The sequence below is a fragment of the Microcaecilia unicolor genome, chromosome 6 (genome assembly GCF_901765095.1).
Source record: "Microcaecilia unicolor chromosome 6, aMicUni1.1, whole genome shotgun sequence".
Classification (NCBI taxonomy): Eukaryota; Metazoa; Chordata; class Amphibia; order Gymnophiona; family Siphonopidae; genus Microcaecilia; species Microcaecilia unicolor.
In genome coordinates, this window is record NC_044036.1 from 77227002 (window position 1) to 77253591 (window position 26590).

Consider the following 26590-nt stretch of genomic DNA (forward strand, 5'->3'; position numbering starts at 1 on the left):
GGTGAAGCTGGTGAGGCAGGTACGTTCCCTTCTGTTGGCCGCCAGGCCACGAGTTTGGGACCACGTCCAGCTTCTAGGGTCCATGACAGCGACCATGGAGGTAGTCCCTTGGGCGCGAGCTCACATGCGTCTGCTTCATAGGTCTGTGCTCTCCCGCTGGTCTCCGGTGTCGGAGGCTTACCAAGTCAGACTTCCTTGGACGTTGGAGGCCAGACGGAGCATGAGCTGTTGGCTCTGTCCCCAGTCTCTGGCTCGGGGAATGTCCTTTCCCTTTCTGCAGTGGGAGGTAGTGACAACAGATGCCAGCCTGTCGGGCTGGGAGGCCCATTTCAGGGGCCATTTAGCTCAGGGTACGTGGTCACCGCAGGCGTCCCGCTGGACCATCAGTTTTCTGGAGCTTTGGGCGGTGCGGCTAGCTCTGAAGTCGTTTCTCCCATTCCTGAAGGAGACGGTGGTCTGAGTCTTCTCTGACAATGCGACGACTGTAGCATTGAGGTGGACGAGCACCAGCCTTCTGGCCAGGGAATCCGGCCTCTTGATGGTCTGGGCAAAGTGGGAGCTGTCTGCCGCGGCGTTTCACCTGGTGGTGTGGCGTTGGGGCCTTCCTTGCATGGACCTGATGGCCACGATGGACAATGCCAAGGTTCCACAGTTCTTCAGTCATCGCAGGGAGCAGGATTCGTTAGGTCTGGATGCCCTACTTCAACAGTGGCCGGTAGAGGGAGTCCTGTATGTCTTTCTTCCTTGGCCGATATTGGGCGGTCTGCTGAGAAGAGTAGCGACTCATCGCGGCAGAGTGATTTTGGTGGCTGTGGACTGGTCCAGGCGTCCTTGGTATTCCGACCTCATCCGTCTTCTGGATGGCCAGCTGCTGCGGCTTCCACAGGAGAGGAGTCTTCTCCAGCAGGGACCGGTAGCCATGGAAGATCCCTCCCACTTTGGTCTTATGCTTGAGAGGCCTCTTTTGAGGAAGAAGGGCTATTTGGATTCAGTTACTACTATCCTGCTTCAGACTCGCAAGCGGTCTACTTCGGCCTATGCCTGCGTCGGCCGTATATTTGAAGATTGGTGTGCAGAAAGAGGTTTGGATCCCTTTAGCACTTCGGTGGGTAGCATCCCTGATTTTCTGCAGCAGGGGGTGCACAAGGGCTTAGTGCTGGGGTCCTTGAAGGTCCAGGTGGCGGCCTTGGCCTGCTTCCAAGAGCGCTTGCGCAATTCTTCGCTGGTGGCTCACCCGGATGTGGTCCGCTTTCTGAAAGGAATGGGTCGTCTTCGATCGCCCTTCCGGGCTCCCTGCCCTGACTGGGATCTCAATCTGGTGCTTGGAGCGCTTCAGCATCCTCCCTTTGAGCCTCTTCGGCAGGCTTCCATGAAGGATCTTACTCTGAAGGTGGTATTTTTGGTGGCTATTGCTTTGGCCTGTCGTGTTTCTGAGCTCCAGGCTCTCTCTTGCAGGGACCCCTTTCTCCGTGGAGGGGGGGGGGGGGGGGTGGTATCTGTATGAACAGTGCCGTCTTTTCTGCCCAAGGTGGACTCGGAATTTCATCTTAATCAGTCGGTAGAGCTGCCTTCATTTCGTCGGCAGGATGTGGGGCGCCGATACGCGTCCTTGCGGCTTGTAGATTCATTGTGTGCCCCCTAGTCCTAATATTTTTGGAAAGTGTAAACAATCGATTCACATCTACCCTTTCCATTCCACTCATTATTTTATAGACCTCTATCTTATCTCCCTTCAGCCGTCTCTTCTCCAAGCTAAGGAGCCCTCTCCGCTTTAGCCTTTCCTCATATGGAAGTCGTCCCATCCCCTGTATCATTTTCATTGTGCTTCTTTGTACGTTTTCTAATACCACCATATCTTTTTTGAGATGTGGTGACCAGAACTGCACACAATATTCAAGGTGCAGCCTTCCCATCGTGGTACTGAGAGCTCCGAGTCGCCGGTAGATTCGGCACCCGCTAAGCGTCGGCGCCGGGAGGACCGCTCACCCTCCATACAAGAGGTGTCGATCCGCTCTACTGTGGACAGCCCGGTACCGCCTCCGCGTTCCGGACAGATTCTGAGCTCGTCGCCGGTACCGGACTCCTTGCCTTCCTTGACAGCCGCTCTGAACAAGAGCCTCCGGGCCATCCTTCCAGGGATCCTGGAAGAGCTGTTATGCCCTTCCGCTCCGATACCGGGGGTGCTTGCGCCGCCGGTGTCGTTGAGAGAGGGGACGGCTGGCTCCTCGCCCGTGGTGAGGTCGGGCCCGGTACCGCTTGCGGTACCTGTGTCGGCGGCCTCCCAGGCAGACTCCCCGACGACATCGATGGAGGGAGCTTCATCGCCACCGGTACGGGAGTCTGCTTCTCGGCGTATCCACCTGGCCATGTTTCCACGGAGTTGAAACGGGCCCAGCTTTGGACTGAGGTTCATGAACTGGGAAGCAGAGGAGGACACGCGATATTTCTCTGACGAGGAGTCTTGCGGTCTTCCCTCTGATCCTGCTTCTTCTCCTGAAAGGCAGCTTTCTCCTCCTGACAGTCTGTCTGTCGCGGCCTTTGTCCGGGAAATGTCTACGGCCATTCCCTTCCCTGTGGTTACGGAGGATGAGCCAAGGGCCGAAATGTTTGAGCTTTTGGACTATCCTTCGCCACCTAAGGAATCGTCCACTGTACCCATGCGTCATATCCTCAAACAGACATTGCTGGCGAACTGGGCGAAGCCGCTAACTAATCCCCACATTCCCAAGAAGATAGAGTCCCAGTATCGGATCCATGGGGACCCAGGGTTAATGCGGACTCAGTTGCTTCATGACTCTGGGGTGGTGGATCTGGCCCTTAAGAAGGTCAAGAGTTCTAGAGAGTATGCTTCGGCGCCCCCCGGGCCCTGACTCTAGAACCTTGGACTCTTTTGGGCTGAAGGCCTACCATTCTGCAATGCTCATTTCCAAAATCCAGTCCTATCATCTCTACACAAACATTCATATGCGGAACAATGTGCGGCAGTTGGCGGACTTGGTGGACAAGCTTCCTTCTGAGCAGGCCAAGCCTTTTCAGCAGGTGGTCAAGCAGCTGAAGGCGTGTCGTAAATTCCTGGCCAGGGGTGTATACGATACTTTTGATGTCGCGTCCAGGGCCACTGCTCAAGGTGTGGTGATGCACAGACTCTCATGGCTGCGCGCCTCTGACCTGGAGAATAGGATCCAGCAGCGGATTGCGGATTCTCCTTGCCGGGGGGATAATATTTTGGGGGAAAAGGTTGAACAAGTGGTTGAACAGCTCCACCAGCGGGACACCGCTTTTGACAAATTCTCCCACCGGACGCCTTCAGCATCTACCTCTTCAGGTAGACGTTTTTATGGGGGAAGGAGGACTGGTCCCTATTCTACTAAGCGTAGGTACAATCCTCCCTCTCGCCAGCCTGCTGCCCAGGCTAAACCCCAGTGCGCTCGTTCCCGTCAACAGCGTGCGCCTCAACAGGCCCCAGCTTCTCCCTAGCAAAAGCAAGGGACGAGCTTTTGACTGGCTCCAGCAGAGCAGAGCCGAAATCAAAGTGTCCGTGCCGGACGATCTGCCGGTCGGTGGGGGGGGGGGGGGGGGGGGGGGTTAAAATTTTTTCACCAAAAGTGGCCTCTCATAACCTCCGACCAGTGGGTTCTCCAAATAGTCCGGCTGGGATAAGCCCTCAGTTTGATTTCAAAACCTCCAAATTGCCCACCAGGAACTCAGTCCTTCAGCTTCCACCAGAGGCAGGTACTTGCAGAGGAACTCTCCGCCCTTCTCAGCGCCAATGCGGTCGAGTCCGTGCCACCAGGGCAGGAAGGGCTGGGATTCTATTCCAGGTACTTCCTTGTGGAAAAGAAAACAGGGGGGATGCGTCCCATCCTAGACCTAAGGGCCCTGAACAAATATCTGGTCAAGGAAAAGTTCAGGATGCTTTCCCTGGGCACCCTTCTTCCCATGATTCAGAAAAACGATTGGCTATGCTCTCTGGACTTAAAGGACGCTTACACTCCCATCCCGATACTGCCAGCTCACAGACAGTATCTTCAATTCCGTCTGGGAACACGGCACTTTCAGTATTGTGTGCTACCCTTTGGTCTCGCCTCTGTGCCCAGGGTGTTTACAAAATGCCTGGCTGTCGTAGCGGCGTCTCTACGCAGACTGGGAGTGCACGTGTTCCCTTATTTTGACGATTGGCTGGTGAAGAGCACCTCCGAGGCAGGAGCTCTACAGTCCGTGCAGATGACTATTCGACTCCTGGAGCTACTAGGGTTTGTGATAAATTATCCAAAGTCCCACCTTCTTCCAGTCCAGAAACTAGAATTCATAGGAGCTCTGCTGGACTCTCAGACGGCTCGTGCCTACCTTCCGGAAGCGAGGGCCGACACTCTTCTGTCTCTCGTTTCCTGGGTGCGGGCGTCTCAGCAGATCACAGCTCGGCAGATGTTGAGATTGCTTGGCCACATGGCTTCCACAGTGCATGTCACTCCCATGGCCCGCCTTCACATGAGATCAGCTCAGTGGACCCTAGCTTCTCAGTGGTATCAAGCTGCTGGGGACCTAGAGGACATAGTCCAGCTGTCCACGAGTTTTCTCCAATCCCTGCATTGGTGGACAATTCGGTCCATTTTGACTCTGGGACGTCCTTTCCAAATTCCTCAGCCACAAAAGATGCTGACGACGGATGCGTCTCTCCTGGGATGGGGAGCTCATGTCGATGGGCTGCACACCCAAGGGAGTTGGTCCCTTCAGGAAAAAGGTCTGCAGATCAACCTGGAGTTGCGAGTGGTCTGGAACGCTCTAAAGGCTTTCAGGGATTGGCTGTCCCAACAATTATCCAAATTCAGACAGTCAGGTTGCCATGTATTACATCAACAAGAAGGGGGGCACCGGATCTCACCCCCTGTGTCAGGAGGCCGCCAGAATGTGGCTTTGGGCTCGCCGGAACGGCATGGTTCTTCAAGCCACGTATCTGGCAGGCGTAAACAGCAGTCTGGCCGACAGGTTGAGCAGGATAATGCAGCCTCACGAGTGGTCGCTCAATTTGAGAGTGGTACGTGAGCTCTTTCAAGTGTGGGGCACCCCATCGGTAGATCTCTTTGCCTCTCGAGTCAACCACAAGGTCCCTCAGGTCTGTTCCAGACTTCAGGCCCACGGCAGGCTAGCGTCGGATGCTTTTCTCCTGAATTGGGGGGAAGGCCTCCTGTATGCTTATCCTCCCATACCTTTGGTGAGGAAGACTTTCCTGAAACTCAAGCAAGATTTAGGCACCATGATTCTGATCGCTCCTTTTTGGCCGCGTCAGATATGGTTCCCTCTCCTTCTGGAGTTGTCCTCCGAAGAACCGTGGAGATTGAAGTGTTTTCCGACCCTTATTACTCAGAACAAGGGGGCACTTCTGCATCCCAACCTCTAGTCCCTGGCCCTCACGGCCTGGATATTGAGGGTCTCCTGTGTCTTGCTTCCAGGAAAGATTCCACTAAGAAGAGTTACTCTTTCCTATGGCGGAGGTTTGCCGTCTGGTGTGTCAGCAAGGCCCTAGATCCTCGCTCGTGTCCTACACAGACCCTGCTTGAATACCTTCTGCACGTGTCCGAGTCTGGTCTTAAGACCAACTCCGTAAGAGTTCATCTTAGTGCGATTAGTGCATACCATTACCGTGTGGAAGGTAAGCTGATCTTGGGACAGCCTTTAGTTGTTTGCTTCATGAGAGGTTTGCTTTTGTCAAAGCCCCCCATCAAACCTCCTACAGTGTCATGGGATCTCAATGTCGTTCTCACCTAGCTGTTGAAACCTCCTTTTGAGCCACTGGATTCCTGCCATCTGAAGTACTTGACCTAGAAGGTCATTTTCTTGGTGGCAGGTACTTCAGCTCGCAGAGTCAGTGAGCTTCAAGCTCATGCTCCTTATACTAAAGTTCATCATAACAGAGTAGTCCTCCATACGCAGCCTAAGTTCTTGCCGAAGGTGGTGTCGGAATTCCATCTGAACCAGTCAATTATCTTGCCAGCATTCTTTCCCCGTCCTCATACCCGCCCTGCTGAACGTCAGCTGCACACATTGGACTGCAAGCGAGCATTGGCCTTCTGTCTGGAGCTGACACAACCCCACAGACAGTCCACCCAAATGTTTGTTTCATTTGATCCCAACAGAAGGGGAATGGCTGTAGGAAAACGCACCATATCTAATTGGCTAGCAGATTGCATTTCCTTCACTTACCCAGGCTGTGCTGACTCTTGAGGGTCATGTCTCGGCTCATAGTGTTAGAGCCATGGCATCATCGGTGGCCCACTTGAAGTCAGCCACTATTGAAGAGATTTGCAAGGCTGCGTTGTGGTCTTCTGTCCACACATTCACATCGCATTACTGCCTTCAGCTGGATACCCGACGCGACAGTCTGTTCGTGCAGTCGGTGCTGCAGAATCTGTTCGGGGTTTAGAATCCAACTCCACCCCCCTAGGCCCATTTTTATTCTGTTCCAGGCTGCACTTTCAGTTAGTTGAATAAGTTTAGGTTAATCTCAGTTATGTTCTCGCCGTTGCGCGGCCCAATTGACCAAAGTTTTATTGCTTTGAGTGAGCCTGGGGGCTAGGGATACCCCATCAGTGAGAACAAGCAGCCTGCTTGTCCTCGGAGAAAGCGGAAGGTACATACCTGTAGAAGGTATTCTCTGAGGACAGCAGGCTGATTGTTCTCACATACCCGCCCACCTCCCCTTTGGAGTTGTGTCTTCCCTGGTCTTTTGCTTTTATTTGACTGGCGGGCACGCTCGCATTTGGGCGGGAAGACGGTCGCGCACGCGAGGGCTAGCAAACGTAGTTGCTAGTGAAGATCTCCGATCAGCTGCCGTGAACGTTACCCATCAGTGAGAACACAATCAACCTGCTGTCCTCGGAGAATACCTTCTGCAGGTATGTAGCTTCCACTTTAATGAACATGTGGATTACAAGAGTAATTAGGCATGACTTACAAACAAAAATAATAGAAACTCTTTAAAAAGGAAGGTTTTCAGGAATTTGCGGCAGCTCAGATAACTGCTGATGAGTCTTATTTCATTTGGGATGGAGTTCCACCATTTAGAACCAAGGTGAGAAAAACATCTGTTCAGTTTTGACTTATATTTAACTAGTAAAAAAGGCCCGTTTCTGACACAAATGAAACGGGCGCTAGCAAGGTTTTCCTTGGAGTGTGTATGTTTGGGAGAGTGTATGTGAGAGTGACTGAGAGTCAGAGTGAAAGTGTGAGTGTGTGAGAGAGAGAGTGAGTCTGGGTGTGAGTGTGTGTGTGAGAATGAGAGTGTGTGCAAGTGTGTATGTGAGACACAGTGTGAGAGAGTGTGTATGTGTGTGTGTGTGGGCGAGAGAGAGAGTGTGTGTTTGACACAGATTCTCTGTGAGAGTGAGTGTATGAGACCAAGCGAGTGTGTGAGTGACTGTGTGGCACATAGAGAGTGAATGTGATACAGTGTGAGACAGAGTGTGTGAGAGTGAGAGTCAGAAAGACATTGTATATGAGAGAGAGAGTGTGGGCCGTGCCCTCCCAATCCATGGCCATCTGTCCCTTGCCCCCTCCATTCATCCTTTTCCAGCAATTCCCCTCTCTCCCTGAGCCCTGCCCTCCCAATCCATGGCCATCCATGTTTCTCTGTCACCTGCCCCCTCCATTCATCCCTATCCAGCATTTCCCCTCTCCCTGAGTCCTGCCCTTCCAATCCATGCCCATCCATGCTCCTCTGTCACCTGGCCCCTCCATTTTTCCCTGTCCAGCATTTCCCCTCTCTGCCTGAGGCCTGCCCTGCAATCCATATCCATCCATGCCCATCTGTCCCCTCCATTCATCCCTATCCAGCAATTCCCCTCTTCCTGAGTCCTGCCCTTCCAATCCATGCCCATCTATGCTCATCTGTCACCTGGCCCCTCCATTTTTCCCTATCCAGCAATTGCCCTCTCTCCCTGAGGCCTGCCCTGCAATCCATATCCATCCATGCCCATCTGTCCCCTCTATTCATCCCTATCCAGCAATTTCCCTCTCTCCCTGAGTCCTGCCCTCCCAATCCATGCCCATCCATGCTCCTCTGTCCCCTGCCCCCTCCATTCATCCATTTCCAGTAATTCCCCTCTCTCCCTGAGCCCTGCCCTCCCAATCCATGCCCATCCATGCTCCTCTGTCCCCTGCCGCCTCCATTCATCCTTTTCCAGCAAGTCCCCTCTCTCCCTTCCATGACCCCCCCTCGCATCCATGCCCCTCTCTCTCCCATGTCCCCGCCTGGCCCTCCCTCTTCTCCCCCCCCCCCCCCTTCGCATCCATGCCCCCCCCCCCTTCGCATCCATGCATCCCTTTTTTTTTTTTCTTCTTTTTAACTTTACCTCCGTGGCGGTTCGTGCAGCGAAGCGTCAGGGAAGGAGGCGGCGCTCCCGACGTCTAGCTTTCCCTTCGCTGTGTTCCGCCTTCGGCGGAACACAGCGAAGGGAAGGCTAGACGTCGGGAGCGCCGCCTCCTTCCCTGACGCTTCGCTTTCGGATTTGTTTGGTTTGAGGCGAGGGCGGGGCAGAGATGGCTGGCTGGCTTGAAGGCTTCACACCACGAATCCACGAACCCTTCAGCCTGGGAGTGATGTCAGATGGCTTCATGGCTTCACAGAACGTTGTCCTCAGAACGTTGAGGGTGCGTTTTATTATATTAGATTTTTGTAGGTTGAAAAGTGGGGGATGAGAGAGGCCCTGGCAGCGGGTATAGCATTGCATGTTGGGAGGTCTATTATATCTTTCATGTAGTCGGGTTCCAGCCCATATAGTATTTTGTAAATGAAGGTACAGGATATGAAGACTATCCTAACCTTAATGGGAAGTCAGTGTAGTCTAATGAGGAGTGGAGACTCCCTATCAAATTTAGAGTTTGTAGATCAATCTTGCCCCACTGTATTTAACATTTCAATAGTCTATTTGTGAGAGCACTAGTGCTTGGACTAGAGAGTAAAAAGTATCTGTTGTGAAGAATGATCTGATTCTTTCTTTTTCGTTTCCAAAGGGTTTTGAATACCTTAGTTGTTACAGATATGACTTGATCTTCAAAGGTTAGGAATTGATTGATTATGACTCCTAGAATTTTTAACTTGGATTCTAGAGGGTAATTGATTTGATTGATCGTGAGGCTGTTATAAAAATGAGGAGTTGTGAGGGTTGGTTATGATTTAAGAATTTGGTTTTGTCTCTGTTTAGTTAAGGTGATACGTGGATGCCCATTCTTCCATCAGATCCAAGCCTTGTTGAATGATATTTAGGAAGCCCTGAATCTGGTTTTCAGATGGCATATAAATGGTGATGCCATCAGCATAGATGAATGAGTTGAAACATTTAACTTCCAGAAATCTGTATTCTAAGTGGACCTGTAAAGCCATTTCCTTTCAATTCTTAATATAAAATTTATTTTTTGTTGATTAATGGTCATTTGAATAAAATTGCTTAAGATAAGATTTTTAAAAAAATGCTTGTTTTCTTTTGCAGCATTGTCACTGATGTTGCAGTTGGTGTGAAGGTAGGATTTAATGTAACAAACATTTTAAAAACATGCTTAGATGAGTTTTTTTGTTCTGTTACCAGTTTATTCTCCATTTCAAAGTGTTCTAATAGTCACATTCAGGTTAGAAAGTACTAGGTAAATGACAGCTGAAATATTTTGTTTCAAATACCAAGAGCACCATTTTTGAATATCATAAAACTTTGTATTCTTGACTTACATTCACTTTTATGTAAGTTTTTCATTTGTGCAAATTACATTAAAAACTGATTATTTACAATTCAAAACTTAGTTCTGATTTAATATAGCTACCGTATTGTTTCTAATAAACATCTGGGTTATTTGAAACAATGGTTTTCTGGAGTCTGGGGTAGGCTATTTAATGGAGGCACAGTGTTTCTCCTCACCACAATGACCACCATTTCTGTTCTCCACCCTATGCCCACCCCTCTTGCAGTAAATGGCGTGACTGGATCTCCTAACTGTTCCCATGGTTATGGCACTAGGCCAGTGCGAGGCCTTGAGAATCTGCACATGCTCAAGGCCCTGCACTAGCTTATCACAATAACTGGTAAGAAGAGAGATTTGGTTATCGAGGGGGGAGGGAGAGGATGGAGGAGAGCAGTCCCTTGCTAGCCTGAATTCTGGTGGCATGGGCGTTTATTGGGGGAATCTAAATTTGATGAACTTTACAGGGTTTTTCAGTGCTGAAACAGTGGTTGGTGATGCCAAATTTAGATTACCCCAATAAACACCCAGGCCACCAGAATTCAGGCTAGCCAGGATTGCTCTCCTCCATCCTCTCCCCCCTCCCACAATAACCCAATCTCTCGTCTTACCAGTTATGGTGCTAAGCCAGTGCAGGGCCTTGAGCATGTGCAGATTCTCAAGGCCTCGCACTGGCCTAGTGCCATAACCATGGGAACAGTTAAGGAGAGAGATAGTCATGCCATTTACTGCAAAGGGGGGGGGGGGGGGGGCGCAGGGTGGAGAACAGAAATGATGGTCATTGTGGTGAAGAGAAACACTGTGCCTCCATTAAATAGCCTACCCTAGACTCCAGAAATTTTGGCTTTAAGATGAACTTTACAGGGTTTTTCAGTGCTGAAACAGTGGTAGGTGATTTATTAGAAACAATACAGTATCTAGAATCAGTTGAAACTTTGAGGGGGGGGGGGGTGATTGTGATGTACTTCAAGAACTGATGCTGATCATCTTGTAATAATAATGGATCACTGTCCTATGAAAGCAAAAGTGTTGTATGTGTGCATGATTCAAAGCAGATAAAATGAGAAGTTTAATGTTCTTGTTATAAATCACCAATATATAATTTTTTAAGTATCTTACAGCAGTGTACTGAAATATGTTAACATAGCATCCCACGGATCAATCCAGAGACTTCTGGGTTATGTCCCTCTACCAGAAGGTGGAGATAGAGAGTAGAGAATGACACGGGGAACCGCAGTAACCGCGGGGACAGGGACAGAGCTCGCAGGGACAGGGTTGGGACAGATTCCACGGGGACGGGGTGGGGGACGGGGACAGATCCCACGGGGGCGGGGATGGGAACAGAGCCCACAGGGACGGGGACAAACTTTGTCCCCGTGTCATTTTCTACTTTGAAGCTTGTTAATGAACTGGAATGTTGCTTATGTTTCCATAACGTCCCACAGATCAATCCAGAGACTGGTGGGTTATGTCCCTCTGTCAGCAGGTGGAGATAGAACTTCCGAGGTTCACTATATGTGGTCATGTGTAGCCACTCGAACCTTAGTATTCTCTCTATCTAGCAAGTGGAAGGTACATAGCTCTGCAGCTCTGGATTGGGGCTCCTCGCCCGTTCCCTCGGGCTGAGTTGAGCATCCCTTAGAGGGTTGAGGGTTCACTGCGGTGGTGAGTGCGGTACACCTGGTGGGGCCAGGTCCCTCCCTTCCTTTCCCCCCCCCCTCCCGCAGAACCCTTTGGCAGCCTACGTCAGTCTGAAAAAAAAAAAAAAAAAAAGGATTTTTTTCACTCATTTGCACTCACAGTAAAAAGGGCTTCGTTTTAGCCAGGGCAGTGTGCGAGGAAGTTCGTGCTCCTAGCGGGGGGTGGACTGTACTCTGGTTCTTCATTGGAGGCTTATGGCAGCTCCCTCGGAAACAGTCCAATGCTGCTCCCGGTGTGGGAGCTGGAGAGCAGCGTCGGGAGCGTGCATCCTGCCCTCACAGCTCCCGGTCTGAGGAGCAGGTTTCGGGGGCGAGGGACTGCTCGTGTCAGAGCGCGGAGTTGGCGGCGCCATTGTTGTCCTTTGCGCCTGCTTTGGCCCCGCCTAGCAGCTGATTTTGGCACCATTTCTCGGGCATCCCCGGCATTCTCACCCGCGGCATCTTCCGGCGCTAGTAGTTCCCACCAGGCGCCGGATGTGGTTTTTTGTTAGCACCGGACTCGGGGGGGGACAGCAGGGCAGCGTCTGTTTCTGGGGGAGCGGCACGCTCCATTTCCAGCGCGGCTGCTCAGAGTCTGGGCTCATCGGGCGCCATTTTGAATTCCTCCCCTCGTGGTTCTGAGCGAGGGGGTGTGTTGGCGATGGAGACTTTGACTGCAGCAGCATCTGCTGCCTCTCAGGAGGTAGAGAAGGATCTGGAGTCAGATGGCAGGCAGTTTTCCCTGGAATTTGTGCTGTTGATGCGTAAGGCGTTCCTCCTCAAGAGGTCGGGGGAGCCCTCTCTGTGGCACCTCCGGAGGAAGTGGCCGCATCACCTCCTTTAGTAGCCAAGCGTCCGCAGTTCGAACCGCGAAGCTTGGACGCTATTTCATGTGTTCGGAGGTAGATGATGGCCAGTTGTCAGGAGTTTCCCCGACTAGCCTAGTCAGATTCTCTGGAGGAGGGCAAATTGGCCTCAGAAGGAGGAGATGATCTCACAGCAGCGCGTTTATTCCGCCAAGAAGAGCTGCCAACTCTAATAGTGCGGGCTATGGAAGTCTTGGCTCCCTTCTTCAGTAATCCCATTTATTATGCCTACAAAGATATTTTGATTTTGGAAAAACAAGCAAACATACTGGCCACAACTAGCAAAATTTGCATGGGGATCCTGTACTTCCTGCTACCAGCACATCTTCTAAGAAGACAACTTCTATTCTAGGAAGGACTGTAGAAGACAGGAGAGCTAGATTGAATCCTGAGATTGTTGATGACTTCTTATTTATCCACAGATTAAAAAAACCAAACAGTGCTTCATAGAGCATATTTTTCTCCTCTAGGGCATATAGAACGTGTTGTATTTTATACCCCTGGACATTTTAACAGTGTGAATTAGGATTCCTTGGTGTAGTAGAAATCACCTATTGTTGGGATTGGAACGGTGGAGGGTTATTACAGCTGCTCATTGTTATTACTGTTCTCTATTTGTAATTTATACACAACAGTTGCACAGCATATTGTTCCTTTTTATACTTCAATAAAAAGATTTAAATATAAAATCATAAGTGTTCAAGGCTTCTGCAGATGAGGACAGGACCTGCGGGGACGGAGACAGGACCCATGGGGACAGGACCTATGTCATTCTCTAATAGAACTTTACAGGTTTACTATATGTGGTCACTAGTAAAAAAAGACCCGTTTCTGGATCAAATGAAACGGGCGCTAGCAAGGTTTTCCTCCCCAACACCCCCTCCCTCCCTACCCACCGGTTCGTCGTTCTGAAGCCACTGACGCCATAGGTCCGCACCTCGTAAACGCACCTTCATCAGCTTCTTGGTTGTGAAGCCACTGACGCCATTGCCCCGCACTCGATGCGTGACGCCATTGCTCCGCCCTCGACGTCATCACGTTTGATGCGAGGGCGGGGCCCAGCGACATGGTACTTTCGGTGGCTTCACCACCACGAACCCTTCATTACGGAAGTGACGTCAGTGTCCTCAGAACGTTGAGGTTGTGTTTTATATACGGAAGTGATGTCCGTGTCCTCAGAACGTTGAGGGTGAGTTTTATTATATTAGATGTGCAGCCACTTTAACCAGTATTCTCTCTATCTAGCAGGTGGATGGTCATATCTGTGCAGCTCTGGATTGATTGGCTCCACGCCTGGTCCTCTGGGTCTAGTCGAGCTTCTGGGTGGATGGTCATATCTGTGAAGCTCTGGATTGATTGGCTCCTGGCCTGGTCCTCTGGGTCTAGTCGAGCTTCTGGGGTCTGAGGTGTCCTGGGACTTGGGTGAACACCTGGTGGTGCCAGGGCCCTCTCTTCCTCCCTCATCACCCCTTTCTCTCTGCCCAACTGGGGTTTGTGGTTCTCACTCTCCTGACTTTAAAAAGAGTCTGAGGTTTCTTTTGCTCTGGCATCCTCTCCTTCCTTTAAAAAAACAAAACCTGTTTGAGCACTGTTTAAAAAAAGGAAAAAAGAAGAAAAAACAACTCCTCGCGTCTGATTTGTCCAGCGCGATGAGCTCCTGCCGGTTTGCAATACCGACTGAGGGGTGTGAGGACCGACTTGGCACGCGACAGCGATTCCCAAGGGAGTGAGTAGTCATTACCCTATCTGCGCCAGTGGGGGAGAGCAAAAGCGACTTCCAGTGTGGGAGCCACTGGGCTGCTGCCGTTTCCCGTGCCAGAGATCCTCTGTACAGCCCAACTCCGTGGAGCGTGTGCTCTTTCCCGGCTTGTTTTGGCGGGCGCAGGGCAGCTGTTTTCTTGGGCATGCGTGCGCACCTGAGGGCACCATCTTTCTTGTTGCGCCACATGGCAGTGCTGAAGCACCGGCGCTGGGGCCCAATTTGCTTGCAATTCAGGCAGTTTTATATGTAGGCCTTTCAGAAGATGTGACTGGGAAACTGGAGTGGATCGCTCCCAGTTTCTTCATATTTGGTATTTAAGGGCTTCTGAGAAGTAGGCCTGGGATAGTTTGCAGACTCCTGTTGGAGTCCTCGGGTCTCCCGCATCTTTGAGTCTCCCGCAGCTTCCCAAGGGCGAGGTCGGAGGCCCGGTAGACCCGTGTGACTGTTCTGTGCAGTGAGAGCCTTAAGCTGCAGCTTGAAAAGTACTGACTATCTGAAAGGCTTCTGGTGGAGATGCCTGTGCTTCACTAGGTGATTTATAGTTTTGGATCAGGTGACCCTCAGGGGGAGGAATGCTGGCTTCGGCCTAACCCCTGGTAAGCCTTTCCTCAGCTGAGAGGTGCCCAGCTCTACCACCGGCTGCCTTTCAGGTGCTGTGGAGGACTTGCAGTTCATCTGCATATCCTTACAGCCTTCTCCGGGGTGACACCCAGGTCCACTCCGATCCACTCAGGGCCTCCGCTCTAGCGGGGCATTTTTCTCTTTCCATCTAACCTTCTTCCCAGTTGCTAAAGTACCTCAGTCATTTATGGCCCCTATTCACATTCTCTTCCTAGCCCTGTCCCTTCCTAATCTTTTCCCTCACCCCCTACCTCTCTCCGCTACAGGAACTCACTGCCCATCCATCGATTTCATCACCTCACCTTCTCTCCTACCCTCTTCCTCCCTCTTGGCTTTTAATCTCTGTCTCTTTCTACCCTCCATTTTGCCTTCCCCATTCCACCTAAATACCTCTCGCCTTCAACGCCTTCGTGGCCACACCTCTCCTACTCTCCTCCGCTCTCTTTTACTCCTTCTCTTACTCTCAGCCGGTGACATCAATCCCAATCCTGGCCCTCCTCACCAACTATTATCCCAAATCTACAGATCTCACCGCGACCTCTCTAACCTCATCTCTATTCCTCTACTCGCCTCTTCTCTGCCCTTCTCTTGCGCCCTATGGAATGCCCGCTCTATCTGTAACAAACTCCCCTATATCCAGGACATCTTTATCTCGCGTCACCTCCATTTGCTTGCCATAACAGAAACCTGGCTCTGCCCTGATGACTCTGCTTCAGTCGCAGCCCTCTGCTGGTCGCTCAGGTGGTGTTGAACTACTTCTCTCTCCCTCCTCTAGATTTCAACCCCTTCTTCCACCTCAATCTCACTGTTTTTCCTCCTTTGAAGTCCACTCTCTCCGCCTTTTCTCTCCTCTGCCTCTTTGAATAGCGGTCATTTATCGTCCCCCTGATAAGTCCCTTTCATCCTTTCTCAGTGACTTTGATGCATGGCTTGCCTTCTTCCATGATTCTTCCTCCCCCTCTCTCATCCTTGGTGACTTTAATATTCCTGCTAATGATCCTTCCAACTCTTATATTTCCAAGTTACTCACTTTAACATCCTCCTTTATTCTCCAACTATGCTCCACCTCCCCCACTCATCAAAATGGTCAGTGTCTTGATCTCATCTTCTCCTCCAACTGTTCACTCTCTAGTTTCCTTGCCTCTGATCTTCCCCTCTCTGATCACCATCTTATAACTTTCACACTTAAATCTCCTCCCTCCCAGTCCTGTCCTATCTTATCTAATTTATCTAGGAATTTTCACGATATTGACCGTTCATCTCTATCCTCCCATGTTTCAAACCTCCTCTCTTACTGTGGCACCATCCACGTCTGTCAACGAGGCTGTTTCTTCTTACAACAATATTCTATCATCTGCCTTAGACACTCTTGCACCTTTGATGACCCGCCCTATAAGGCGTACAAAACCCCAACCTTGGCTGACTTCTAATATCCACTATCTACGTTCCTGTACCCGCTCCAGCCGAACGCCTCTGGCGGAAATCTCGGGCCCTTGCTGATTTCTTACACTTCATGCTGACCTCCTTCCAATCTGCTCTTTTACGCGCCAAACAGGATTATTATATCCAACTGACCAACTCTCTTGGCTCTAACCCTCGACTTCTCTTCACCACATTGAACTCTCTCCTCAAGGTGCCGCTTCATTATCTCCTCAGACCCTTGCTGAATTCTTTCACGACAAGGTTCAAAAGATAAACCTTGAATTCTCTACCTCGCCACCTCTCCCACTAGTCCGTTCCCCTCTCTCTCCTTCCCCTCATTCCTTTTCCTCCTTTCCTGAAGTTACTATAGAGGAAACTACACTTCTCCTTTCTTCCTCAAAATGTACCACCTGTTCCTCTGATCCCATTCCCACCCACCTTCTTAATGCCATCTCACCTGCTCTTATTCCTTTTATCTGTCACATTCTCAACTTCTCACTTTCCACTGCAACTGTCCCTACTGCCTTTAAACATGCTGTGGTCACACCTCTCCTTAAGAAGCCTTCACTCAACCCTACTTGTCCCTCTAATTACCGACCCATCTCCCTCCTCCCTTTTCTCTCCAAATTACTTGAGCGTGCTGTTCACCACCGCTGCCTTGATTTTCTCTCCTCACATGCTGTTCTTGACCCACTACAATCTGGTTTTCGCCCTCTCCACTCAGCCGAAACTGCGCTTACTAAAGTCTCCAATGACCTATTACTGGCTAAATCCAGAGGTCTCTATTCCATCCTCATTCTTCTTGATCTTTCCGCTGCTTTTGACACTGTCTATCACAGCATACTCCTCTATACCCTGTCCTCACTTGAATTCCAGGGCTCTGTCCTTTCCTGGTTCTCTTCCTACCTCTCTCTCCGCACCTTCAGTGTTCACTCTGGTGGATCCTCTTCTACTTCTATCCCTCTGCCTGTTGGCGTATCTCAGGGTTCTATTCTTGGTCCCCTCCTCTTTTCTATCTACACTTCTTCCCTTGGTTCATTAATCTCATCCCATGGCTTTTCCTACCATCTCTATGCTGATGACTCCCAAATCTACCTTTCTACCCCTGACATCTCACCTTGCATCCAAACCAAAGTTTCAGCGTGCTTGTCTGACATTGCTGTCTGGATATCTCAACGCCACCTGAAATTAAACATGACCAAAACCGAGCTTCTCATTTTCCCCTCCAAACCCACCTCCCCCCTCACCCCCCCCCCCCCCCCCCCCCCCCCCCCCCCGTTTTCTATTTCTGTTGATGGCTCTCTCATTCTCCCTCAGCTCGAAACCTTGGGGGTCATCTTTGACTCTTCTCTCTCCTTCTCTGCTCATATCCAGCAGATCGCCCTGTCGTTTCTTTCTTTACAACATCCGTAAAATCCGCCCCTTTCTTTCCGAGCACTCTACCAAAACCCTCATCCACACCCCTTGTCACCTCTCATTTAGACTACTGCAATCTGCTTCTTGCTGGCCTCCCACTTAGTCACCTCTCCCCTCTCCAATCGGTTCAAAACTCTGCTGCCCGTCTCGTCTTCCGCCAGGGTCGCTTTACTCATACTACCCCTCTTCTCAAGTCGCTTCACTGGTTCCCTATCTGTTTTCGCATCCTGTTCAAACTTCTTCTACTAACCTATAAATGTACTCACTCTGCTGCTCCCCAGTATCTCTCCACACTCGTCCTTCCCTACACCCCTTCCTGTGCACTCCGCTCCATGGATAAATCCTTCTTATCTGTTCCCTTCTCCACTACTGCCAACTCCAGACTTCGCACCTTCTGTCTCGCTGCACCCTACGCCTGGCATAAACTTCCTGAGCCCCTACGTCTTGCCCCATCCTTGGCCACCTTTAAATCTAGACTAAAAGCCCACCTCTTTAACATTGCTTTTGACTCGTAACCACTTGTAACCACTCGCCTCCACCTACCCTCCTCTCCTCCTTCCTGTACACATTAATTGATTTGATTTGCTTACTTTATTTTTTGTCTATTAGATTGTAAGCTCTTCGAGCAGGGACTGTCTTTCTTCTATGTTTGTGCAGCGCTGTGTACGCCTTGTAGCGCTATAGAAATGCTAAATAGTAGTAGTAGTAGTGGTGCACTCTCTTATAGTTGGACTAAGAATATTTCTGGACCCTCCTTGAGGAGGTTCAGGGTGTGTGTATATCATTAATGGAGGGGAGAAACGGATCAGGATTAGGGATCCTACTGTAGGCTTTTCACTTTTTCCCTTTCTCAGAGCATGACAGTACAGATGGGGTTTAGTTAGTCAGGCTTAGGGCTGTTGACTCCATGTTTTTGTGAGAAATGTTACATTTTGAGGCTAGTGCACTCCTCGGGTTTCTCTCGGTCTCCATGGTAATCCTGCCCCTCTGTGCTGCCTTGGTGGCATTTGCTCTGTGTGCACTGTTTACATCAAACTAGTTTTATTCAGGAGTGTGGCTGGCCTTTCAGCCTGAAGGTTACAGGTTCAAAGCTGGTTTATCCATCCTATTAGAAACTGTGGGCTCAGCTAGGATTCCAATGAGGCATATTTTATTTTATTCTCTCTTACTGCTTGCCTTGCCAAGCAGTTCGTGCATGACTGGAACAGTTATCACTACTCTACTGTACTAAAGATTGCCCTTCTTTCTCTTTTTGCACACCGATACTTAGCCCCAGCTACTCCGGTATCTGCAGCGTACCTGTTACCTCTAATTGCTTCTATGGCGTTTTTTTGCATCTTTTCATGGTATGGGGTACCCAAATTTCATGAGGAGTGGTCCAGGAATTACTTCAGTGTAGAGGTAGCTTAATTGTTGCAACCAGCTGAGAGTAAGCACAGAGCTCTAGAGGTGCTGCTTCATGACCCATTTTGCTATCTGTAGGGTGTAATGGTGCAGCAACCATATTCTGCTATGCCATCTGGCTCTGGTTCTCAACCTGCACTTATTAGTTTTAATGTGCAGCAATTATAGTGCACAGTCACACCAACCAATTCTTGGCCCTCTCTGCAAGAAGTTAGCGCTGGCTTAGGCATTAGACCACTGATATGGCTTCCAAGTCACATTTGGCAACCTGCCCTTTGGAAGTAATCTTGGGACTGGAGAAGATATAGGACAGTTGGGTAAAGACCTAAAGGACTCCGAGTCTAAGGATGATTTTTAATTCTCTTGGTTTTGTTGTAGGTTTCGTGGGGCCAGGAAAACCACTTTCAGGGGTTTCCGTTTCCACTCCGACAAGCCACCTGGCTGCTGGTAGAAAGAGCTGTGTTTCAACTCCAGGACTACCTATGCCTCCTGCATCTTCCAATGATGACGTCTCAGGCAGGACTCCTCTACAGGTTTCAGGAGGAGTGGACCAAGATTGTCTCAGCTCACTGTGTCTTAGTTTTTTATCACACAGTAGGTCTTCACTACAGATTTTTCTTGGAGTCTACATCAAGCTCAAACACTATTCCTTGTCATCAGCAGCAGATGAATCCATTAACTGATGGGTTGTATCCGCCTACCAGCAGGTGGAGATAGAGAACACTGAAAAACCACAGTGACCCTTGGACGGCTAGCCCCAACTGCCTTCAGTATTTCTCTATCTCCCAGCAGGTGGCTCCTGTGCTTTGCCAGTTGAGCAGGGGTGTTGTGGCTGGTGGTGCCCACTTTAAAGGCATATAGGTTCGCCCTTTCCCTGCCTTACCCATTCCCCCATCCTCCCAGAGTCCCTCTGTTGCTGCCTGCCTCCATCTTTCCTCACAGCGTTAAAAAAAAAAAAAAAAAGCGCGCTTTTACTGCGTGGCTATTCTGAGGCCTTTTCCAGAGATTCTGGTTCAGTGCAGCTTGACCGGAGCTCGTTGACTCGGTCTTCTGAGGTGAGAGTGGTGCCCAGCTCCTCCGGGGAGGTCCAGCGGACGCCGTTCTGAAGTTTTGGTGCGAAGCTGCCATTTTATTGCTATATTTCCGTCCAGTTGGGTGATGGCTGCTGAGAGAGTTAAGCGCTGCTCCCGCTGTGGTAAACGCAGATCAGCAGCGGGACTGTGCAAAACGTGCTCCTTAGATGCTCGCGCTAGTTCGAGCATGGCGAGCGATGATTCTTCCCGCTCGATGGAACTGGCAGCGGGCGCCATTTTGGAAGCGCCGCATGTCTCAACCCTCGCGGTTGCGGAAGAGTCTGAGTGCAGGGGGACGCCTCGTTTAGAGGCTGCCAGAGGAGCTCCAACATCCGTTTCTCCTAATTCGGAGGCGGAGGGTCAGGTTGGGTTTTTCTCCCCTGAGTTTGTGCTTTTAATGCATAAAGCCTTCATGCTGAAAAGCGCTCTGTCGCAGTTGTCTGACACTGCGTTGCATTCTGGATTCTCTCCGGGTGTTGATGGCCTGGGGCTGGCTACAGAGGTTATTTCTTCCCCCGAGCGTTGGAAGGACGCTAAACATAGACGGGTAAATTCCCCGTCTGAAAGTGGCACACTTCTTCCCCCCCCCCCCCCCCCCCCCCCCACCCCCGTGCTCAGGCTGTGGGGAGTCTGAGGGATCTGGCAGGCCCTCATGGATGGATGATCCAGATGAGGGTGCCTGTTTGCCTCTGGATTTGGATGATCCCAGTGTGGTTCGGATTTTCTACCGCGACGAGCTGCCAGCTCTCATTACTGACACCTTGCAGGCCCTCTCGATTGATGATCCTGCCGAGGGCGATGCCTCCTCTGTTAATCTTAGGATGGCGAGTACTAAGAAGCTTACTCGGGCCTTTCCTGTGCATGACTCTATCCAAGAGCTTATTTCAGCTCAATGGTCTGACCCCGATGGGCCTTTGAAAGTGGCCAGGGCTATGGGTCAGCTTTACCTTCTGAGTGAGGAGCACTTGGCCACTGTGGGGATACCTAAAGTGGATGCGTTGGGCACGGCGGTGACTAAAAGACCACTCTCCCAGTAGAGGGAGGGGTCGCTTTGAAAGACATGCAGGACCGGCGGCAGGATTCCGCTCTGAAGCGGTCCTTTGAAATTGTGGGCCCTTCCTTAAGGGCGTCTATTTGCAGTTCCTATGCAGCCCGGGCATGTCTTTCCTAGTTACAACAGGCAGTGAAACATCCCGCGGATGGTGCGGGGTGCCTCTCTGAGGTTGCCCCGTGGATGGAGTCGGCCCTGTCATTTTTGGCTGACACCCTTTATGATCTGGTCTGAGCTTTGGCTAAACAGATGTCTGTGGTGGTTTCTGCCCTCCGCCGTCTTTGGCTATGGCATTGGGCGGCTGACATGGCCTCTAAGGAAAGGCTGGTGAGGTTACCCTTTCGGGGCCTCCTATTATTTGGAGAGGAATTGGAGAAGATTGTGAAAGACCTGGGGGACTCTAAGCCCCAGCGGTTACCTGAAGATAGGCCGAGGCCTTCTTCCAAGGGTCCTGTATTTCCCTCCTCTTCCAGACCTGGCTTTCGTGAAGCTCGCAGGTATCGCCCGGGGCGCTCTGCTGGGTTTTCTCAACGTGCCCGTTTTCAGCAGAGGAACTCCTTTCTTCGGATAAATGTTCCGCAGGGGCCGGTTCAAGGCCAGGAGTTCAGGGGCGTCCTCCACAATGATGGGACGCTGGTCCACTCCTCGATTCCTGCAGTAGGACGTCTTTCCCTCTTTCTATAGTAGTGGACCAAGATTACCTCGGATTACCTATTAGATTGTAAGCTCTTTGAGCAGGGACTGTCTTTCTTCTATGTTTGTGCAGCGCTGCGTACGCTTTGTAGCGCTATAGAAATGCTAAATAGTAGTAGTAGTAATCAGTGGGTCCTGGACCTGATCAGAGAAGGTTAGCGACTGGAATTCGGTGCCCCGGTGAGAGACGTGTTTGTGGAGTCCCGATGCGGCACTGCTGTAAAACGAGCGGCGGTAGAGGAGACCTTACAAGTCTTGCTGTACCTCGGAGCGGTGATCCCAGTGCCTCCCGCCGAACGCAGCTGCGGCCGCTATTCCATTTATTTTGTCTTGCCTCGAAAAGGCGGGTCTTTCAGACCGATGCTCGACTTACGAAGAATCAACGAGGCCCTCAGAGAACGACACTTTCGCGTGGGAAACGCTGCGCTCCGTCATTGCGGTGGTACAGCCAGGAGAGTTTCTCACGTCTCTGGACCTAAAAGAAGCGTATTTGCACATTCCTATCTGGCTCCCGCATCAACGGTTTCTCCGGTTTGCGGTGCGGGGACAACATTTCCGGTTTTGGGCCTTGCCTTTCGGCCTAGCCACAGCTCCCCGTACCTTTTCCAAGGTAATGGTGGTCGTAGCTGCCTGTCTCAGGCGAAAGGGTATCAGAGTTCACCCTTATCTCGACAACTGGCTCATCAGAGCGGATTCAGCAGCCGAAAGTCGTCTTGCCACAGCCAGAGTGGTTACAGTCCTGCAGGCGCTAGGCTGGGTGGTCAATATACCCAAAAGTCACCTGACCCCCTCTCAGTCTCTCGGGTATTTGGGGGTCAGGTTCGACACGGCCTCGGGGTTTGTCTTTCTACCCGACCAAAGGCGGTGCAAGTTTTAGAATCAGGTCCATCTGCTCCTGCGGATGCCTCACCCGCGAGCCTGGGACTTTGTCCAGCTGCTGGGGTCAATGACGGCCACCTTGGAGGCGGTTCCTTGGGCGAGAGCGCATATGAGGCCTCTGCAGATTGCCCTGCTTCAACAATGGTCTACGATTTTCCAGGAATATCAACCCAGACTAACGTAGCTCCCTGCGGCCCGGTTTAGTATGGAGTGGTGGCTCTCCGACAGGATGCTGCGCCAAGGAATGCCGCTTGCGCTTCCTTCTTGGTGCCTGGTGATAACAGATGCCAGTCTTTTGGGCTGGGGAGCGCATTGCCAGGGAAGCTATGCTCAGGGTCAGTGGACAACCATGGAAGCAGAGTGGTCCATCAATCGCTTGGAACTGAGAGCGATATTCCAGTCTCTTATGGCCTTTCAAAGGACTCTGAAGGGGCTTGCTTGTCCGTGTCCTGTCAGATAACACGACAGCGGTGGCCTACATAAATCGTCAGGGTGGCACGCAGTGCAGGGCCCTGGCCGCGGAGGCCGCTCAGATTTGCCACTGGGCCGAGCTCCACCTGCAGCTTCTGTCAGCAGCTCACATAGCAGGTCAGAGCAATGTGCAAGACGATTTTCTCAGCAGGCATCAAATCGACCCGGCGGAATGGGAACTGACAGAAGAAGTTTTCCTTCAGATTTGTGCCAAATGGGGGACACCCGGAATGGATCTAATGGAGTCGTGCAAACGCCAAAGTGCCTCACTTTTTCAGCAGAAAGAGAGATCCTCACTCGGCAGGGTTGGATGCTCTGGCTCAACCCTGGCCCTCGGGTCTCCTGTGTATGTTCCCTCCTTGGCCCTTGATAGGGCGAGTCCTACTTCGGATTCGACTTCACCGGGGATTGGTGATTCTTATCGCTCCGGCCTGGCCAAGGCGTCTGTGGTATGCGGATCTCCGTCGGATGATGGTGGAGGCTCCATTTCATTTGTCCCTGGAGCTGAACCTGTTGATTCTGGGTCCGGTGTCTATGGAGGATCCCTGACGATTTGGTCTTACGGCCTGGCTCTTGAGAGGGTGCAATTGAGAGACAAGGGCCATTATAACAAGGTCATTTCCACTCTCTTGCAGGCCCGCAAGCGGTCCACCTCCGCAGCTTATGCTCGGATCTGGCGCAGGTTTGAGGCGTGGTGTGTTTCAAAGGCGATCACTCCCACGCGGGCTTCTGTCTCGCCGGTGCTGGACATTTTGCAGGATGGCTTACAAAAAGGCCTGGCTTACAATTCCACGCGGGTTCAAGTGGCAGCATTGGCATGCTATTGAGGGAAAGTCTCTGGCTTGTCCCTTGCTGCTCATCCAGACATTGCCCGATTTTTCAGAGGGGTGCTTAGGCTCCATCCTCCCGTGCGGTCGCCTTGTCCGGCCTGGAACCTGGAGCTGGTGTTGAAGGCTCTCCAGTGTTCACCTTTCGAGCTGCTTAAGCGAGCTTCGGAGAAGGATGTGACCCTCAAGACAGTCTTTTTGGTGGCCATGACATTGGCTAGGTGTGTGTCTGAGCTTCAGGCGCTGTCCTGTTGGGACCCTTTTCTACAGTTCTCGGAGTCTGGAGTAACGGTACTTACAGTGCCTTCTTTGCTGCCTAAAGTGGTTTCAGCATTTCACCTGAACCAGCCCATTTTTCTTTCTTCCTTTTCTAGGGAAGATTTCCCAGACTCCTTTGGGCAGTTACATCTTTTGGATGTCCGCAGGGCGCTGTTGCAGTATCTACAGATGTCAAATGACTTCAGGACTTCTGATCACCTTTTTGTATTGTTGACAGGTCCTCGATGTGGGTGTCCGGCATCTAAAGCCACTATAGCCCATTGGCTAAGGAAGTAATTTATTCTGCGTATCTGCTTTCAGGCCGGTCTCCGCCTGTAGCGTTTAAGGCACATTCCACGAGAGCGATTTCCTCCTCGTGTGCTGAAACAGGTGCACTCTCTCATCAAGAGATCTGTAGTGCAGCTACTTGGGCTTCTCTTGTCCGGCATTACAGGCTGGATGTTGCAGTGAAGCAGGACGCGATTTTTGGAGCACAAGTGCTTGCTCGCGGTGTGACCTGTTCCCACCCTAAGTAGGGATTGCTTTTGTGCATCCCATCAGTTAATGGATTCATCTGCTGCTGATGACAAGGAAGGGAAAATTAAGTTCTTTTCTTGGTAATTTTCTTTCCTTTAGTCACAGCAGATGAATCCATGATACCTCCCTGTCTGGCATTTTTTGTTCAGATCTTTCATGCAGATATATATCTCATTGGGAGAAGTTGGAAACCAGTTCTCAGAATTTCTACATTCTGTTCTACTAAAGGAGGTTGAGATTGTCCCTACTTTGTATGGTTATTGCTCCTGTTCTGGAGCGTTTGTTCTCTGAGGAAAGTTTATGTTACTCTACCTTTATGGTTCACTCTGCTTTGGAAATCTCAAATGCTGAAGGCAGCTGGGGCTAGCCGTCCAAGGGTCATTGTGGTTTTTCAGTGTTCTCTGTCTCCACCTGCTGGTAGGCAGATACAACCCATCAGTTAATGGATTCATCTGCTGTGACTAAAGGAAAGAAAATTACCAAAATAAGAACCTAATTTTCCCATATCAGGCAGTTCTTGCTACCTTGCCAATGTTTCTGCCTTTAGGCACAGTTGTCTGTCTCCAGTTGCAACTGGGGAATGGGAAGTTATTCTCTTTGCTTTGTAGTTCCAACCAGGAAGCTTCCTTCCTGCTGAATTTGGACATCATAAGAGCCTAGGGTGTTTATGGTTCAACTTTTCACAATGGAAACCTTGCAGTGTGGAATAGTCCTGTCTGGTGGGGAGAGTTTCGAGCCTCCTTGGACCTCAAGGAAACATACTTTCATATTCCCAGTGCTCCTTCCTGCAAAGGGATCTTAGCAATTTATGACCATGTCATTCAGCCTTTCCACGTTGCCAAAGACATTTTTACAAGGTCATAGTGGTAGTGGCAGCTTTCCTTCATGAGGATGGATTGCAGGTTCATCTATACCTCGTGACTGGCTGATTTGCGTCTCTCTCTATCAAGAGACTGCAAATTTCATCCGATACCTACAGTGGTGGAAATAAGTATTTGATCCCTTGCTGATTTTGTAAGTTTGCCCACTGACAAAGACATGAGCAGCCCATAATTGAAGGGTAGGTTATTGGTAACAGTGAGAGATAGCACATCACAAATTAAATCCGGAAAATCACATTGTGGAAAGTATATGAATTTATTTGCATTCTGCAGAGGGAAATAAGTATTTAATCCCTCTGGCAAACAAGACCTAATACTTGGTGGCAAAACCCTTGTTGGCAAGCACAGCGGTCAGACGTCTTCTGTAGTTGATGATGAGGTTTGCACACATGTCAGGAGGAATTTTGGTCCACTCCTCTTTGCAGATCATCTCTAAATCATTAAGAGTTCTGGGCTGTCGCTTGGCAACTCGCAGCTTCAGCTCCCTCCATAAGTTTTCAATGGGATTAAGGTCTGGTGACTGGCTAGGCCACTCCATGACCCTAATGTGCTTCTTCCTGAGCCACTCCTTTGTTGCCTTGGCTGTATGTTTTGGGTCATTGTCGTGCTGGAAGACCCAGCCACGACCCATTTTTAAGGCCCTGGCGGAGGGAAGGAGGTTGTCACTCAGAATTGTACGGTACATGGCCCCATCCATTCTCCCATTGATGCGGTGAAGTAGTCCTGTGCCCTTAGCAGAGAAACACCCCCAAAACACATAACATTTCCACCTCCATGCTTGACAGTGGGGACGGTGTTCTTTGGGTCATAGGCAGCATTTCTCTTCCTCCAAACACGGCGAGTTGAGTTCATGCCAAAGAGCTCAATTTTTGTCTCATCTGACCACAGCACCTTCTCCCAATCACTCTCGGCATCATCCAGGTGTTCACTGGCAAACTTCAGACGGGCCGTCACATGTGCCTTCCGGAGCAGGGGGACCTTGCGGGCACTGCAGGATTGCAATCCGTTATGTCGTAATGTGTTA

At 50.6% G+C, this 26590-nt stretch overlaps 1 protein-coding gene across 1 annotated transcript in view; it reads left to right on the forward strand.

Annotated features, from left to right (window-relative positions):
• Positions 1-26590, forward strand: part of PTBP2 (polypyrimidine tract binding protein 2) — a 191809-nt gene that overhangs the window by 9730 nt on the left and 155489 nt on the right. The window contains 1 exon segment of the mRNA XM_030208338.1: positions 9486-9516. Coding sequence (XP_030064198.1) covers positions 9486-9516 — 31 coding nt within the window.